Source organism: Uloborus diversus, chromosome 5, assembly GCF_026930045.1.
Source record: "Uloborus diversus isolate 005 chromosome 5, Udiv.v.3.1, whole genome shotgun sequence".
Lineage (NCBI taxonomy): Eukaryota > Metazoa > Arthropoda > Arachnida > Araneae > Uloboridae > Uloborus > Uloborus diversus.
In genome coordinates this window covers 97,794,999-97,814,967 of record NC_072735.1, presented here as the reverse complement: position 1 = coordinate 97,814,967, position 19,969 = coordinate 97,794,999, and the positions used below count along the sequence as shown (strand labels likewise).

The 19,969-nt window shown below is 32.1% G+C and overlaps 1 protein-coding gene across 1 annotated transcript in view; it reads left to right on the top strand.

Annotated features, from left to right (window-relative positions):
- The window catches only part of LOC129222214 (uncharacterized), a 395,332-nt gene that overhangs the window by 253,793 nt on the left and 121,570 nt on the right, over positions 1 to 19,969 (top strand). Inside the window, exons 2-3 of the mRNA XM_054856692.1 lie at positions 2,768 to 3,130; positions 19,491 to 19,841. Coding sequence (XP_054712667.1) covers positions 2,768 to 3,130; positions 19,491 to 19,841 — 714 coding nt within the window. The remainder of the gene's footprint in view (positions 1 to 2,767; positions 3,131 to 19,490; positions 19,842 to 19,969) is intronic.

Here is a 19,969-nt window from a genome sequence, read left to right as displayed (position 1 = left end):
AAAATACATTGCCAATGTTTTGGATGCTCTTTATTTTGTGAGACAATCTTGGGGCCAGTAACAACTGTGAGACAATCTTGGGGAAGGCTGTAAATGATGCAGTATTTTCTTCTCTCCATAAACTCGAAAGAGAACTATTTCGAGTCAAGTTTCCAGGAAACTGTCAAACATCCATCACTCAGTACTTAAAAATTTCAAATTAACTAGTTAAGCTCCGGAATGCTGAATAAAATGTTTACGATTTCTAATTATTGATATTTTTGTGTAGTTGCTTATTATGGCTTTTAGATAAGGTAAGTACAAATTTTTTGAATTATTTGTTTCGATTTGTCGATGTTACGAATAACTCCAATTTAACGCATGAAGCTGTCGGTCCTGTTTAATTCGTTAAATCGGGGTCCGACTGCATTATCAAATTATCATGCCGTAGCGCGAATTTCGTTGTTGATGACGTCAAGAGCGTTACTCGATCATTGGCTATTTTGCATATTATGATATTGCGAAAACCATCTTCGTTTTCATGTGCAAGTTTCACTGACTAATGCTTTTCTTTTCAGTTTTTCTTCCTCGTGAGTTATGTAATTCAGAATCGTTACATCGTACTTTTGGAGAAAAGATGTATAAGAAAATATGTAATGCTTAAAAAGTTGTATTACAATATAAGTGCTTATAGCACATCATTGTCTAATTCAGAAGTTGATTTGTAGTTAATCATTCAAATGATTAATGCCATTAATCAGCCTTGTTTTATGTTTCCTTAGGGACCAAAAGATTTTTCATTGTGTTCCGAAATAGAAGCTAAAGATAATAATCTAACGGAAACAAATACAAAGCTATCGTAAAAATGAAGCCATTAGCATTTAGACATGATAATGTATTAAACAAAACTTGTTATCAGGAAATTGGATTTTCCGCCCCAAAACAAGAAACCGGGCAGAATGACCGTAATTTATCATTCCCTTAAGTCAATGTTTGAAGTTTTGAAAATGAATTCTCACAAAAGAAATAATTTTTCTGTACTTTTTTCCGATCTGAGTAAGGGAATACCTTCTATTCATCACTGTCGACAAACACGAAGTGCTCCCCAATGCCAGCTTCACACGCAAAGCCAGCGTCAGAAAGTCAGTAGCCTGTAGAAGTTTGTCTAGTCTTTGAATAATTTGTCTGCTGACAAGAATCAAAAACATCTGGAACAACAGCAGAGTAGAAAACAATAAAAATATCTCACTTTTTCTTTCTTTCTTCTTTTTTGCCGAAACAGTTCAGAAACAGACTATGATTATCCGGTAATAAGTAAAATCTGTCAGACGCATCAAATATGCAGACGAGATCGTCTGTGTTGAGGACAGTAAATTGGTCGTTTAGACTCCCCCGCAAATTGAGGTAAAGATCGAGCATTGTTCTCTTTTTTTTTTGGTGAGCGATTCATTTTCAACATCCTCTCATCAATAATAAAGGGGCATTCTACGAGCCTGGAGTTCTCAATTATTCAGACACTGACTCTCGATTCATTGATATTTCTTCCTCTAAAACGATGTTCCCTGTGAACAAAGATAATTGCACTTTGATGGGTTCTTCTACTATAGGTAGGGATGTTTATTCTTCTGAAAATCTTCTGGAGACCTCAATCAAGATTGCATGATTATTAATTTTTTGTAGCTTAAAAGGAGATAGTCTAATAGTTTCGAGTTTTTTAACTGCATTTATAAAGCCCTTAATAGAGAGATTGAATTTAAAAAATCGAGTTTTGCTTTATTGAGCACATTATTCCATTGCAGAGTATAAAACTTAGCTCCTTTTTAGAATAGTGTAACTAAAATTTTAACAGAGATATGTATAAATTAAAACTGTTTGTGGTTCCAAATTTTCTTGAAAATTTAATCACCTGTTGTTTCTGGTATAATATTTGTCCAACAAATATTTTGGTATTTGAATTCCTTTCTGGTTTACCAATTTGAAATGGCAAGTAGTTTATGTTTCGCACTGGAAAAGTTATTTATTGATTGTTTTTCATATTCTAATTTCTTCACGTATGCTTCAGTAAAAATATTTATAACTATGTTTAATCGAGTTTTAAAATTTAAATTTTGTAATGTCCGAAAGAGGTTTCTGTTCAGTATCCCCCCTCCCCTGAATTCATTTGAAGTATAATCTCCTTTTCCGATTAGACTCAACTCATCGTTTATTTTTCTTTATTTTTATTCTTTCGTTTATAATACACTAGTGGTACCCCCACGGCTTTGTCCGTAATAGAAAATTAAAAGGTCTTTTGGTTCGCCTGTACATTTACATATAATGTATGGGGAATTTTCTCGCCAATTGGCTTGGTTACGGTTTCACGTAATGATAATTTCGTAATTTACTCGTCCATCTTATGAGAATTTTGTTCTTAAAATTGGAATAGAAAAAGAACCACATCGAATTTTCGAAAAATCGCTTCGAGGTGCACACCCCCATGCTACAAACTAACTTTGTGCCAAATTTCATGACAATCGGCCGAACGGTCTATGCGCTATGCGCGTCACAGAGATCCTGACAGACAGAGATCCCGACAGACTTTCAGCTTTATTATTAGTAAAGATTCCATATAAAACAAGAATATTTACCCATATTTAAAAATTTGCTAACGGTTGGGGAAATTCAATCTTCATTTTTTAACCTAAGCAAAGTAATAACTGATATTACAATATAATGATAATAAGTGCATATAAAATGACTGATCGTTAAACTCCAAGAATCGAAATTTTAAATCAACTCTTTGTTCCAGGTGTGGAGATAACTCGGCTGTCGATGCCACGCTGGGTTCAAAATGGCACCGAGGATTCGGTGGTGCTGGACTGTGAGTACAACTATTCCGAGGAGGAGGACAAACGACTGGTCGTCAAGTGGTTCTTGAACGACGATCCACAGCCGATCTATCAGTGGATCCCCGAACTGAAACAGCGCTTCGCCTCGCCTCGGTTGCAAGGAAAACTAAACATGGCCTACACCGTCTCACCGTCCAGCCAGCACACCATGTACCGGGCGCTCAACATCGTCCGGCCCACGACCGACTTGAGTGGCAGGTACTCCTGCCACGTGGTGTCCCTCTTTAGCCAGGATATGGAGGAACAGGTCATGGTGGTCTATGGTATGTTTTTGCACGTTATATATCACGTTTCTTTCAAATTCTTTTACTGTCTTTTTCGAGTGTTCTATTTTCTCATGCTATTCTTACAAGAATCACTGTGTCGTGACTCAATTTCACATTGTGTCGTATTCATCCTTATAGTTTTTTTCCCTGAGCAATATCCACAAAAACTTATTTACGTCATTTTTGTTTTCGATTTCCCAAAGGTAGAATATATTTTCTTCCAGCCAATGATGCAGCAAATCGGGTGTTTTCCCTACAGATGTAGTGTAATTCCCCACACGGTATTCAATTTTTCTTCGGTCACAATTAAAGCACGGATATCAATAGCTGAAAAAAAAAATAGCGCAAAATGTCCCATTAAATAAATGGAAGCATCTAAACTCTGAAGATGCGCGGAAAATTTGGGTGAGAACTCTTGAGCCCAATAGGTACTCAAGGGATGCTTAATATACCGCTTAATCATGCGACATAGCCGCTGACGATTCTCTGCACCTGGAAAATCGATCGACAGGACACTAGTACCATGGGCTCAAAACCCACGTCCAGTGGCATACGTAGCCAAAACTTAAGCACCTGACAAACACACTGATTGAAATAGAGACAATTTTTGTCATAGGCATTGTTATAATCTTTTCCAGCACGATATTAGTAAGCTTTTGTTTTGTCGGTATGTTTGAAATTAGGACAGGCAAATTATTTCGACTAAATTAACTATAGACAGTCTTCTGATCTTGACATTTTCTCTGCATAATTTTATTTACATACCCGCATGCTTCCAGTCTCGTACTAAAAAGCTGTCCTTGATTTAGTCAATAAAACTTACTTTTTCCTTGTTGATTATCTTTATCGATTATTCTATGGCGTAACTGGAAAATCGGACATCAAGGTATGGCGGGTGAAAATTGCCTATGCATTTGAGCGAAGCAATTGCTTTTTTTGGTGATATTCTGATAGTTGGAATTTTACCCTTAACTTCAGTGGATTAACCCTAAACTCCAGTAGGTAGCGTTCATTGTTGACCACTTTTTCGTTTCTTCATTCCCGTGAAATGACACATTCTTACCAGTAAACAAGTTAAGTTATCGGATAGAGTTCAGCCTTGTCACAATTAATCCTTTCATTGCATGTTAAACATTACCAAAACATATTATCAAATCATCATGCCGTGGCGCGAGTTTCATTGTTGATGACGTCAGCATTACTCGAGCATTGGCTATTATATATATAAGGATATGAGAGAAATAAAGCCTCGCGGTTGGCGTAATGTACGAAACAAGTCTTTTGCAACAAACTTTTTTTTTTGTCTACGTTACCGTTTGTGAAAAACCATCATCATATTCTAACTTCAGTACGGTATCTAGAGATAATTAGGCATGTGTTTCTAGTTTTTTTTAACCTTGTTTATCTATGTATAAAATTTCTTTGATAACAAGTCGCTTTAACTTGAAAGATGTGTTGTTTTAGTGAAAGAGAAGGATATCTTACTATATTGACACCACACGAATTATTAGCAATTTAAACTGACTGTCCTTACCCCCTATTTTAAAAAATGGAATTGTTTAATCCTACACACATCGAAAGTCATCTTATCAGGGCCAGAGTGAATAAAAATTCATACAAGGCCTTCTGGATATTTTTTGTTGCAAATAAATGTTATTAAAAAAATAGCATCCAACATTCATTTGGTTTTTGACGTCTTGAATTCAAATTATGTTTTTCTTAATAACTGCAATAGGACCCAACTCGTTGGGTTGTTTGTTTCTACAAATTTAATGGAATTGAAATGGCCAAGAAATTTATACCCGTCATATTATGATTGGCAATTTTTTAGAATGGGTAATACGAGGCATATCCATAAAAAAGAAATGGTGAATAGCATTAGGCAATAAGATAAAAATTTTATGGCCGATTTACTCGTAAAGATTATTTATTGATTATATCGGTATGTATTTTTATTTTCTATCAATCTTAAATGATGGGAATTAGTAATCTAAAAAGTTTGCATTTAGATGAAGTTTTTCTGTTTAAGTTCATCTGTATAGGTGTTTCTTCCTGGAAAAAACGTTATTTTACACATTTCTTTTAAAAATAAGTCTGCTAAGTTATTCTAATCAAATTTATCTAAGTTAGTCTAATACGTTAAGCTCTAGAAAAAAAAACCCCTCATAAAATCAAACCGCAAACGATTCGTAACTATGACGACGAAAATTTCGCCCACTAAATAAATATTTGGAAGCAACTGTTGTCATTGTAATTTAAAAAATCAAAGCAACACCATCTCTGGTCAAGTGAGGATAGTAAGCAATTCGGGATTGCTCAAAAAAAAAAAAAAAACAGCTGACGAGATCTTGTTTCAGTATAGACACATCTCGTTATTTTCGGCAACAAGTAATCTCCAAATTTATGTAAGATTATTTTTTTCTCTAAGCTGCAAGAAAAATAATAGATTTGCTTAGACACGTTTTCAAGTTTCTCCGTAGTAAAACCGCAAAAAATCTTGAAAATAGTATCGCTTTTTTAAATGACAAATCTGTACAAATAACATAAGAATAATTGAGACATTTGTTCCCATTGGACTGTCACTAAGCTTCCCCTTTTCAACTGCAAGAAAGCCCCAAACGGTACTCCTTGGAGTTTTTCATCTAATATGAAATAACAGCGAACAAGCAGCAATCTTAAGGATTTTAATGAGTGCTCGGAGCAAAGCAAATATTTTTTCTGAGTAATAGGAAATTTATTTCATGAATAAAAGTAATCTGTTTCTTCAAAACATTTTTGATAAAAAAAAGTCAGAAGTAGCATAAGATCTGATGCGTCCTGGAAATCATATTCGTCTACGATTACCGTGAATTAGTTATGAGACAGAGTAAGTTATTAATAGAAGAAGGGTTTTAAAAGAGATTTAGCGAGAAACGTGAGCGACGTACTTTGAACCTGCATGTTTTAAAAAGAACTAACTTCTATTATTTTGTATTATTTACTCTTCCTTTTTTTTTTGGTGTTTCATTTTGTTTGTTTAGATTGAATTTTTTTACTTAATGGCATTTTGGTTTAAATTCAATCTGTTTACATGATTTAGCTTCTTTTATCTTTTAATTTGGTATTAATAAGCAGGGGAAATTTATTTCTGCAATTATTTCATGTTTATGTTTTTTCATTTATTTATGCTGGGAAGTAAGCTTAAGTTACTGCTGTGCATTAGTCCTGTATTTCACCGAAATCGATAAGAAGAAAAAGTTTGAAAGCTTTATAAGCAAGTATCACTTGCTAGAAAAGTTTTAATTCTTTTTACTTCATAAATAAATGTTCTGTTGTTTTGTAATTAATTTCGATGGATGGAAACATAAAACGTGTAAATACTTTCGTGCAAGGATTATAAGACATATGTAAGTTAATTCATTCAAATCATATGCGATATTCTTCTCATTATTTGTGCAACGTTTTAATTCAACTATAAGGAAAGTAGCGAAAAAGGCGCTTGCCGAGTCTGTCCTTTATGTCAAAAATCATTTCTTGCTAAGACAATGTTTCAAGAAAATATTGATTGTGAGGAAAAAGTGTTCATTTTTCTTTTATTTCCGTTACAAATTTCGTGCTGTTCTACAAATTGACTCGAAAATTTAAAGGGAAAAGTGCAGACAATTTTGTTCAAGGAATATAGTAGATGAATAAGTTATTTTTTTTAAAGAATAAGATATATTATTCGCATTCATTTCTGCAAAGTTGTACTTATATCATATATGGAAATACGTCATGTAGATGGATTTGCCATTTTATTCGTACACCATTATGCTTATTTTTTTGCAGCTCATTTCATTCTACGCAATACATTTGGTGTAGGTTGCACTCAAAACAGAATCCCCTACCAAATACCTATTCCTCCCTGCACAAAAATCTTTGCACCACACTAAAAGCTAGAGGCTCGTTATTTTCCCGGTTATCGAACATTCTTAAGAAAAGAATAATTTTTCCAAGCTTAAAATAGGAAATGCGAAATCAGCGGAACATCAGAATGTCTAGCTTGCTAGATTAGACTAGATATTTATTGTTTAGTAAGTAAATTTGGGCATTGTGATTAAATTATCTGTGCATTATCTCATTCCTATAAGAAAATGTCATTAATGATGTTACCTTTTGCTAAGAAAGAGCTAGACATTCTAACCTTTATTTTTATACTGATGCGTTTTTTTTTCCTTAATTTACAGCAATAAATATTGATTGACTCCAATTATTTTCCCCCATCAGCCCAAATAATTTTAAGGGGATTTTCAGTGAACAGTGTTTCACGTATTTAAATAATGTTATTTTCAATTTTTTTGCTTACGAACTAAATAGAGAGAAATAGTTAAAATTTTGATTTCCTATTTCCCTCCCTCATTTTTTTTGAAAGCAAACTTCTATTTTGAATTAAATATTTCCTGATATTTTAAGTCTTAAAATAAAAAACGATGCACTTTTTAGGCAAGTATTTTGGGTCTTTTCAGATGCGAAATGTGCTTGAAGATAAATAAATCATATTGCTCTGGGTCTGAGTTTGATTGATTACGATGCGGAAACTGCAGTGATTATGCTTTCTTCAGCAACAGAAGGCATTAGGAAGTATTCAGAATTAGTAGTTTAACTGGTGTACATTTTAACTGGAATAAACTGTTAATGGTAATTTCAGTCAGAATAAAATTGTTAACATGATTGGAGGCAAAATTTTACCAAACTAAGTTAAGATTTTGTGCCTAAATTGATGAACAATTTCGAGCCAAAAAATATGAGCAAAAAATTGGAATTGAACTGAAACGCGTGCCTTTTCAATACTGCCTTAGATGTTGGGGGTCATCTTCTGCAGTGGGCAGGTAAAGAGTGGTAACAGCATTTTTTTTTTTTTGCATTTTTGTCATCGATTGAACTTTAGATTTTTAATACAAGCTTGTTTATTCGGTTTCCGCTGAAAAAAAAGCGCAAAAAAAAAGTATAATTCAAACATTTTCCTATTGTTGGTATGAATCCATGACGTGTTTCTTCAAATATCTCGAAAATTCCTTTCTGCAGATACTACCGTTTGCCTGCCCAATACAGTATTAACTGCAGAACAGTCCTTGTAGAAATAGGGCAAAATTAATAATAAAAAAATGGTAGTTTTTTGATTGCATATGAACAATGCTGAATGACAAGGTATGAAAATTATAGCAAAGGTATATTTTTTCAATGGTTACCAAATAGGATCAGAGAATTATTTCACTGTGTGGTATTTCAAGTTTACTATTTAGCTAGTGTGAGTAGGGGAACGTGGGGCAAAGTGAAATAGCGGGGCAAAGGGAAAAGTTGAAATATTTACTCCGCTTTTAGTGCCACTTACCCAGAAATATTTTACCAAAAAAAAAAAACATATGTAGTCTATTCCAGTTAAGAAAAATATACCTCTGAATATCAAAGAATGATAATGCAAGCAATTTTCAAAAATTGATACTCATATTGTAATATTTTGTTGTAAGTCAAATATTATTTTTATTATTAATAAATGATAAAGTTATGGTTATTAATATTTTAAATTTTAATTGAGGTATATGCACCGTATAATGAGATAATATACGGTGCAAACTTTATTTGCTTAATAGAAAGCTTATTTGTGTTTCAAATGCTGGTTACAGTTAATCAAGAGCATGCGGGGCAAAGTGAAATTTAGTCCATTTCCTTCACTCATTGAATCATTTACTAAATCACCTACGTATTAATTTATTAACTAATTTATTCACGTTTTTTCATTTAATAATTCACCTATTTATTCATTATTTAACTTATTTTCTTAATCATTCACTACTTTATTCTCTCATTTATTTCTTCTCATGTATTAATTAATAAATTAACTAATTTATTGGTTTATTGTTTCTTATATTTTCATTTAGTACATTATCCTTTTATTTGCTCATTTGTTTTTTCAAAAATATTTTTCACAATCGAACAGAAAATTTTTCGTTCGAAAAATATTTCATTTTTCACTTTGCCTCATGAAAAAAAAAACGAAAATTTTCTACTCTTTTTTTCAAGGCACAATTTTACTGTCAAAAATAAAAAATAATGTTTCAATGTAGGTTTTATTATAAAATACAATGTTTTTTCTTTATATAGTGTAATTTTCAAAACAAATTTCGCATTTTTTTATTTTTAAAAAGCTCAGTCGTCTTAACCATTTTACTTCGCCCCACATTCCCCTATATATTTTGTGTCCTATATTCCGTAAGAGCTTAATATTATCAAAAAACGTTAACCCATGTTGAAATTAAACTACTTCAAATAGCACTTTAATGTATTTTTTCTAATGTTTAAAATAAGCGTTTCAAAGGAAAAAAAAACATGATAATTTGCAGAAGATCTTGAGATTTTTCTTTTAAATTTTCAGAGTTATTATCAAATTAGAAAATGGCAATTCAAACATATTACCAAATTAGAAAAGGTGATACTTCTCTGAAATGTAATTGTAAGACAAGTTATGTACCTATATGCAACAATGCTTAAACTTTTTCCATTATTTTTGTACATGTAAACAATGAAATTTTTGCTACTGTGTTTACTCGAGTATTGATTGTTCTCTCAAAATAATCGCGTGCTAGATTGATTGCGGGTAACAGTTTTCGAAATACCTCTCCGAAATAAAAGTCATAGTCAAACAATTACTATATTGATCATCATGTAACTTTTCTCTTACAAGTAGCATGTACTAAGCAGATAGTTTGATTGTCTCTGCAATGCTGCAATTAGCTATTAAGTTATCTATTTTAATGTAGCAGTTTTCATGCACCACCAACTTTTGCATCGGCATGTATGATATTTTTCAACAGAAATATATATCCTTACATAATGCTCCTATTAGGTTTTTAGCATTTAGCGTACGCACTTGTTCGGAGAAATTTTTCGTACAGACATTTTTCTACATAGTATTTTCACAAATGAAATTTTGTATTAAAATATCAACTATTTACTTTTGATGTAAAACGATGTTTTCAGCTCCAACAATGTTTCAGTATTAATCTGTTTAAATTTGTTCATTTGACAACATTACTTCTTTCATTGAGTTAATTTTTTTCTGCAGTTTATACATTCCGTTGACAGAACAGATATTTTTTAATCCTCGGTGTTCAAAAATTTGAGTGGATTCGATGTATTATTAATATTTCTTGCTTTAATGCCCTTTGACATTCAGAAACTTTAGATCGGTCGTATGGGCCGTATTGATTATTCCATCATGTTATTACACTGCGTGTCAGAGGTTTAAGTTCAATCTAAAACTTAAAATGAAACTTTAAATGCTTAGGGTAGACCGAGGTACGTTTGCACATGGGACACTTTTCCGCAGTGCCATTTTTCCAAAGCGTGTAATAACTGGAGAGCCAACTAGTCATACCAGACTCTAATGCTGCTCCCTAACAAATATTCTCACAAGTTTTTGAGCATCAGTCGAGCTTCGGTTTAGCATGCGGATAGGACAATCTGTGTTCTACCAAGTTGAATAAATTTTCTGCTGAACGTTTTGAAACTTATTTTGAATAAATAATACACAGTTAAAAAGCCCGCGTTACACCATTTTTTATTTTATTCGTTACAACAACAAAATGCTGACATGTCAACAAAATGCTTCATGTCAACAAAATGCTGACATGATCGAAAAAAGAAATGCATAGAACGATAGCTCAAAATTTGCATTTAAATAATGTTTGGAACGTTTGTACCTCATTATACTTAATGGAAATGGCAATTCGATGTAGATCACAACGTTTACTTTTTCTATAGGAAAGACGAAAAATAGTATTATCTTGAAACTAACCCAGCGCTATATTTCCAAACATACATACTACACTGAGATAATCAACCTGCGCACTCACATGACAGGACAGGTGCTGAAACCTTTCGGTTCGGTCACAAGGCTCGATGGCACAACTTGCCCCTGGTACAACTAACCCCGCTTTTTCCCTATATACTGTAATGTAAGTGTATATGATATAAGAGTACCTTCCAGTATACAGAATAACATTACAGCAGTAAATTACGATCCTTAATAACAAATATAGTTACATCTCCTATCTCTGAGCTTCGTTTCCTTGAGCTAAAAGTCATAATTTTCCAGGAAAATAGTGCCACTGTTCGCAACGCAATATGAACGCAAGGGGAGACGCAATATGAGGTTTGCAATATGAGGTTTTTCGCAAACGCAATTTGAGGTTTTTCCGGTAAAATCATAATCAATCATGATTTATATTAAGAAAAAATAATTTATGAACTGATATTCTTTGTTTACAAAACTGACGATATCTCAAAAGAAAAAAAAAAGGAGAAAGAGAAACTTTGAATAAATAGTTATAAATTTTTGGTTATGCTAGCTATACATAGCAACATTATCTTTTCTGAACACACTAAAATATTTTAAGACAAGATATCGTGTAGCTAACGGCCAGAAACTAGAAGCGTGCCAACGGAAACTTTTGCTGTTTCTTAAAAACCCTATACTTCCACAAAGTAGGAAAGAAAAAGATTGGAAAGACGAGATATTAAAATAATATCCAACCACATGGCTTCCCATTTTTTGACCGCTTCCTCCACAAAACTTGTTTTTTTAAGGTAACTTAAGGCTCTTTCTTTTTTGAAGAAAAAGAAAATGCAATTCGTAAAAAAAAAAGCATTTTCTAAATGTTTGCGAGTTGAAAGATAAGAATAAATATTTCGCGTCAGCGGTGGAAGAGATTTATTTCTATTTATTTTGTTTTTTAAGGAACAGACTGGCTTTACGTTAAGCTCCGAATAAAAAGAGGGCCTTACTTTGTTTTGTGGCCCGGGGCCTTGAAAGAAAACTCCTCCTTTCAACCAATAATCTCCATTTTCTGAATTCCCAGAAAAGACTGGCTGCCAAAGTATATAGGGGAGTCCCTTTTCTTTTACAATGTCGTTGTGAAAAGCAAAAGTTCGTTTCCCTTTTTCTTAAACCAGCGTGATTTTTTACCCACCAACGAAATTCTTTCTACTCGAGTGTTTTAAGATAAATGAAAGCCATTTGCATAATATTATAAAAGTATTTTTGGGACAATCCTTTAATGCTTTTCACATTCAAAATATTTTTAACGCGAAGTGTTGACGCAATTTATTAATTGAAGTAAAAATGACGTAGGGGACTATGGGGCAAAGTAAAATAGTGGAGCAAAGTGAATTGGTTAAATATTTACTTTTCTTTTAGCGCCACCTATCTAGCAATATTTTAGCTATGTGTTAGCACATGTGGTATATTCCAGTCAAGGAAAAATTAGATATGAAATAAAAAAATATGATAAAAAATATGATCTTCAAAAATTGATACTCATATTGTAACTTTTTGCTGTAAATAAAAAAAATATTTTTGTTCATATTTAATGATTTAGTTCTTGTGCGTATGGTTTTAAATATTAATTGAGCTGCTAATATTCGGTGCAGTATTTATTTGTTTAATATTAAGCTTATTTGTATTTTATTGTTTACGCATTTAGTCAAGTGGATCGGACAAAGTGAAAAAGTTCGTTTCATTTACTTATTCAGTCTTTTATCAAATCCCTTACGTATTTATTTATTAATTTGTTCAATTACATTGCATTACATAATAATTCCCTTATTTATTCATTCATTCACTTATTTTTTCTTTCATTCACTGTTTTATTCACTCATTTATACTTTCACACATATTAACTTATTTATTTATTGATGTATTTGTTTAGTGTTTCTTTTCCTTTTCCCCTTCATTCATTCATTCATTTTTCTATTTACTCATTTATGTGATGAAAAATATATCTTTTATGATCGTATATAAAATATTTTATTAGAAAATTTTTTTATTTTTCATTTTGCCTCATGAATAAATAAAGTGAAAAATTTCTCTCTTTTTTAGGAGGTACAAACTTACTGCCAGAAATGTAAAATAATGTTTCAACGCATAGTTTATTGTATAATACATTGTTCTTTTTTTATGCACCGTCACTTTCGAAACAAATTTCCAATTTGTTCATTTTGAAAAAAAAAAGTTCTCTTAACTATTTCACTTTGCTCTACATTTTCGTTGAAGTCGAAAATTTATATTTTAACCTTGATAAAAATAATTTTGCATAAATAACGATTTCCTACTCCGCAAAATGTGTCTAACAATGCAATTTTTAAAAATGTAAGTGGTGTTAGTGATACAAGCATTATAAATGTAAAAACCTGCTTTTATTAGTATGCATAGTTGCGTAAACGTGTTTCGTAAATATTAAGTCATTTCTAGAAACACTGTGATGGTCAAATAGCTTCAGATATACCTGAAGTACAGACAGATGGCTGACAGATAAACGAACAGGCAGTCGTACCAAAGGCTTGACTTTATTATTAGTGCTATGTGTATTTACTAGAAACGAATTGTTAATTTTGTTTTGCTTCTTACTGTGGTTGCTTAGCATCTTAGACATAATTTTATATGCTGTTGAAAAAAGTTGATTCTCTTTTAAGTTTTTTCATATATCAATATTCTTCGAGATATTTTTTAAAAAATAACTATTACTTTTCATTTCATAAAAACTGATTTCATGTTTCAAAAACTTTTCGTTTCGAGTTGGAAATATACTAGGTATTATTTTAAGATAATATAGTCGAAATTTGGTGGAAAAATCAATTTGAACATTAAAAAGGGGTTTAGTCAACAAATAATTAAAACTATTAGATAAATTGTTTGATAAGCAACTTTTTATTTTCTGTAATTTTATTTTATTAGAAAAGTATTGTGACACTTGTCTTGTGAAATGAAAGGAGGTATTTTGCAGTTTATGGAGTTTAAATAAATGCTAAAAAATCAAACATAGCATACTATTAGTTAGCAATTTGTAGATTTGAAGTACGAGAGAACATATTTTCTCTTATGGGGAGAGGGAGGAGGGAAGGAAAGAGAGGTGTGTGAAGAATTTGCAGTTGTTCAAATGCTTCTCCTTGTTCTTTTAAGACGTTTCTTAGAAACAATTCGAATTATTTAATTCATTTAATTAGCAATCTATTAAAGTTACATGCATCTTCAAGTACATAGAGTTACACAATCTCTTATCCAGTTAATTGACGGAGAAAACTTAGCAAGGGAAACAAAATATACCATAAGTACCGATTCTCACGTTTCCAAAAAAAAATTCATAAATTTCACTTTGAATTCTGAATTCATTAAACAAATTAATTTACATTATTAAATGAAATCAATACAGACAGGAACATGTATGACAAGAATGATTACTATTAACAAGATATTATCTCGAATTTGCTGCAATAAACTACTTGCTACTAATTAGATAATTGAATTTAATTCCACCGTCAGAAAGTTTCTTAGACGATTCAATTAGAAACTAAATGTGTACTATTATTAAACATATGTTTTATCTCTCGTGTTATAAGCTAATTTTCTGATCAAAGAATCTGCTATTCAAGAAAAGTGTTGATATATTAGACGTAAGTTAATAAAATAGTTATGTCATTAGAAATTATTTCTAATTTTTACATTCTGTCGCAATAAAAAAGTGCACTCAGAAGAAATTGAGCCCATTTCAAGAAACTCGACAGGAATTCAGAGTGATAAGAGTCATGCAAATGATTTAAATTTTGAAAAAACCCGTGGAGAGGGTGATGAGAGTTCAAAGTAACTTTAAAAATTGAGTGACGCACAGCATTCAAAATAATGGACGATAAGTTCCTGAAATGATCTTCAAAACTAGCCAAACATGAATTTTTAATCAGATAATTTGTGGTGTTTAAGAACAATACTTGTAGTTCTACATAATTATATTGTTTTTTCATAAAATAACCAAATAAGCAAGTTGCTCTTTCCCATCCTGTGCAATGTGTAATCTCTTATAATAGTTTGATATTTTACTAATTAAATGCAAATTACAATTAAAACATTTTTAGGAAGGATAATTTTTCTAATAAATAAATTTACCATTAATAAAATTTTAATCGCACTGAAGCTCATCAAGAAAGCGATTGGTCAAAAAGCAATTAAACAGTTTACTAATAGTTTATGTGAAATGCTCTCTTTGAGTAATCAAGGTTGTTCATTGCTTTCACTATTTCGCGGCGAGTTGGCGTTCGTTTTGTGATTGATACACAGCCACTAGTGCGATGTTATGTTTTCCGGTAAAAATATTATTTTAAAAAATGCTATTTTACCAGAATTTAAAATTGTTTACCTGTTTTCATCTCAGCTCCTATACATCTTTCAAAAGAGGTAATAACGGGTTAAAAACCTATTAATAATAAAAAGTACGGATTAAGAATTGTATAATAGAAAAACTACTTTTTTTCACAAAATATTTATTGAGAAATGTATCAGATTGATTTTTCAAGCCTCCAAGTGAGCGTCATAAATTATTATTTTTTCTTTTTGTTTTTCGCCCTGTAGCCCATTTTCGGTTTTCCTCGAGGTGCATTGAGAGCAACGTGCTTTTATTTATCCATGTCAGTCTTTATAAAAACGCTTAATACGCATAGGATTCCCTGCATCAACGTTTTTACTCGAATCTTGGTAAGGAGGAAAATAGGAACGTCATATTCGCCAATAAGGCGGCTTCCTGAACTTGAGTGAACTTAAACGTGGCAAAGCATTCAGTTCATAGCTTACCCTGAACGAATATGTCAAATACTACTAAATAAACACATTTTAATAAATGCAAAAGAGCATTTACAAATAGTATTACGATAAATCAAGTTTTCAAAAATCAGAATAAGTGCTCCCAAACGGTAACGCAGCGGACTAGACTAATGAAACTTCGACAAATAAATAAGGTGCTTGCCAGGAACCAGAAAAGATTATCACCGGCGGTGACACCTTTTTGTCAGACCATAGAAACTTTGGGGGATGAAATGGAGACGAAATATGGCTACTTTCCCCTACTATTATTTCTGTATGTTTTTGTAATATTATTCAAGTTTAAACGCTTAGATAAAGTAATTATGAACAATTACTCTTTATATCATATTTTTAATTCATATCGATTTCTTAAATAAATAAATATATATTTCAAATAGATCGTTTGCTTTTAAAACGAGCGTTACGTTGAAGTGATAATAATTATTTGCAGTTTTGAAGCAAAAAAAAAAAAATAAATAAATAAATAAATAAATAAATAATAATAAATAAATAAATAAATAAATAAGGTTTCCTAAGTAGAAAATAATTAAAAAAATTTAACTGGCCACATCACAAGCGAAATTTACTGTTGCGCAATAATATGATGCAAATGTATGTAAATTTTATTATTTCTCAGATTTACAAAAATAAATTGATAAACATTGTAAAAATGAAGATCATAAGTATTAATAAAATAATTTTTATTAAAAAAAAACTCTAAAAACGAGTGTCTCTCGCAGGGGAGTGCACAGAAATTTTTGGGCTCGTCACAAATGATTTTACTGGCTCCCCCCATATTGTTCAACCCTACATCCCCTCTTATATTTCACCCCTACATCCCCTCTTATATTTCTCCCCTCATTTTAAAAACATAGCAGGCTTGCTTCAGGCTCGGGTCCGGGCAACTAGGTGTCCTTCCCCCTCCTCCCTGTGACGCCCCAGGTCTCTCGATAATCATTGAAACTAAATATACAATTTGGCTTGTAATACACTCTGTGAATGCCGTTACAAAGCTAAACAATATGAAATTCAAAAAGGTTTCGCGAAACATGTTCCCTTTTTACGTGACGAACGAAAATTTTCAACATTCTTCATTAAGGAAATATTCTTAAGAAAGCGACTGTTTTCTTTGTAATTTAGTAGTTCACTACCACCTGTTTGTTACACAAGTAAATCCACAGCTCTGCTTTACATTAAGTTCTTTTTTAGTGATTTCTGTGCAAATAATTCTGACTCTTGGATAAAGTGTACGACTCTTAGTAGTCGAAACTCAAAATGGCCCGTCGGAAAAAAGGTTTAAAAATACGTACCGGCAGGAGGTAATGTAGGAAAGTTTTCTGTAAATTGAATTGTGTAACGATAAAATTAGAAATGTAATAAATCCTCAAGCATATAAATTTTGTACAGTCAACAAGTACAGAAGATTACATCCATTATTTAACTCGAATGGATGCAGTAGGATAATATATTTCTGGAAAAATGCATGTAAGTTTTCAACAACTAGGACTTAATGACGGAAATATACGAATTATTCTACCCAAAGAGCGATTAGCAGTGTTATAATAAAAGTTTAACCGAATAGTTGGATATGTTTAACTTTTCTTCTCTGATGATATATAGTTTAATCACGATTCAACTTCATCTTGAAAATTAGTATTTTAACACAGTTCTTTAACGAAACATTAAATCAACATTAGTTCCATTAGTTCTTAAAATTTTAAAATATAAAAAAGTTAAGTTTAATTTTGGACAAGAAAGGATGTAATGATTGATTTCATCATTCCATTGAGTACTTAGCTCAGTGGGATGCGGTCGATACCAAATATGCTTGTACCATTTAACTTCTCAACTTGAGTCTTTATATCAGATTCTGCTATAGTGGCGCGACAGCGATGTCGATGTTTTAGGGTCGATATTATTATTAACATCGATGTTTCTTCGATGTCGATGTTTAATAATAGAACCGAAAACATAAAAAAAAGCAATGATTATGCTTATTAAAATACGCGCAATGTTAAAAACTACATCATGAATCAATGATTGCAACATCTTCACATTCGACAAAGTTTTCTATAATTAGTTGCCGAAGAAGAACGCTTACATTGGCGAAACCGTCCTTTTCTACATCATAATATTAACTATAATATTGAATTTATGTCTAGTTTTTTCTGTAATAAGTCGTTGATTTAAATCGGTAAATCATAATTTCGAATTAACTATTACCTACTGTTAATGGCTATACACATTTAAAATTGCTATAAATATTTTAAAATCATTGGCTGCATTTTGTGTTTTAAATATACTATACTGAATTGAACTTAAATATACAGTTATATTCAGTATAAAATAAATCTTTTGACTACATTTTTTTTTGCCTTATGCTTCTTTTTTTATTTATTTTTTTTTTTTTCAAGTTACATAGTCTAAAATTTTTTTTTCAATTTCTCTAATTAGTTCGCATATTTTAGCTTTTGTTTTACTCGGGTTTAAATTAAAAGGTGTTATTAATTTATTCCAATTAATTATGTTGATTTTCAATGTTCTTAAATTTAAAAATATGTTGAGTTACTCACTCTTTATTACTTGATTTAAAATTGAGATATTTTAAAGAATTTATTAAAATTGGCACTGTTGCTATTAGTATTGACTTTGTTTATACAGCTCAAAACTCTTAGCTACAGATTATTAAATGCAGGCTGTGTATTTATTTTTCCCATGAAAGCATTTGTTTTAGTTTACAAGTACAAAAACGTTGTAAAAAGTTTAATCTTGCGAAACATCGATGTTTTGTGAGCGATGCATCGCGATACCATCCATATTTTAATTTTGATTATTGATGATTCAAACAATAAAAGAAAAAGGGATACAAAAAGGCAAATCAGCTTCGTGAAACAAAATGTCATGTTAAGGCAGGTCCCCCATTGGAGGCCATTCTGGAGCCCACTTTTTTCTTGCTTTTTGTGATATTCAAGACCCTCATGATTTATGTCTTGGAAGCTGAAAATTTGCGTTTTTGAAAACATTAAAAAAAAAAAAAAATAAAAAAATAAATGAAAAAAAAAGGTTAGTTTCAAACGATTTTCTGCACCTCTCTATAACGTCCGCCAAATCGAGATGGCTGGATGGGGACCACTAGGTCACGTGACATGGAAAATATCTATGATATTTAGCTTTTGCAGCAAGTTTACACACCTTTGCTACTTGTTTTCCTGCCAAAGCCAGCTCGACTCGGCTTAAATAAAAGTTAATTTTTCTTACCTATTGTGATGTACTTAAGCACATACACACATACAAAAAAAAAAAAAAAAAAAGAAAGAAAACTATGACGTAGTTCTGGCATTCATGGGCTCTTGGACTATAAGGTCCACACAACTTTGTACCACTGAAAAAAAAAAGTACTACGCTGAATTTACAACTTATTCGCCACCTAGTGGACTATAATAATAGTTTTTTTTATTATTGCTTTCAAATGACGTCATAAGATGACGCTATCATGCAGGAAGCACCTTGGCTTGCTAAACGACAAGGTAGCGAATACGTCGAAAGTTCAGAGTTCCACCTGTTTTTTTTACTAGTACAAAGTTGTGTACATAAGCAAAGAGTGCTTATAGTATTGTTTGCTACATAGATTGCAAATAAAATATAAAATGTTCAAATTGTTTTGCAATTTTTTTGAGTTCATCACAGTAATCAATGTTTTTTTTTTCCCGATAGCCCCACCTAGCCGGTTCGAGTTCAACTTCACTCGGCAGTCTTCCGATTCGCTGAACTTAACGTGCGAGGCCGACGGGGTTTTCCCAAAGCCTACGATGACACTGCTGCAGATCGGGCTCGAGTACGAGGACGACGAGTGGCGGGACTCCTCCGACCAGCCGGCCAGACTGGTGTCCGGCGTCAAAACCAGCACGCGCAGTCATCGCTCCACCGGCGCGTACCACATCCAGGCATCCAGAGAAATCCGGGACTCGGACCTGGGCACTAACGGGGAACTGGTCGTCATAGCCTGTGTCCTCTCCATTCCTGGCACCGATTACGAAAAAGAGAGGCGGCTTCTTTTCTATTCTGGTGAGTCTTGAATTTTACATTACTTCCTGACCGACACAAATTCGTATTTACTTACTCTCAGCTCTTGAGGATTGCTGATATCTGACTGAAATAACAAGGCTGAAACAGAAATCACACTTATTCAACAG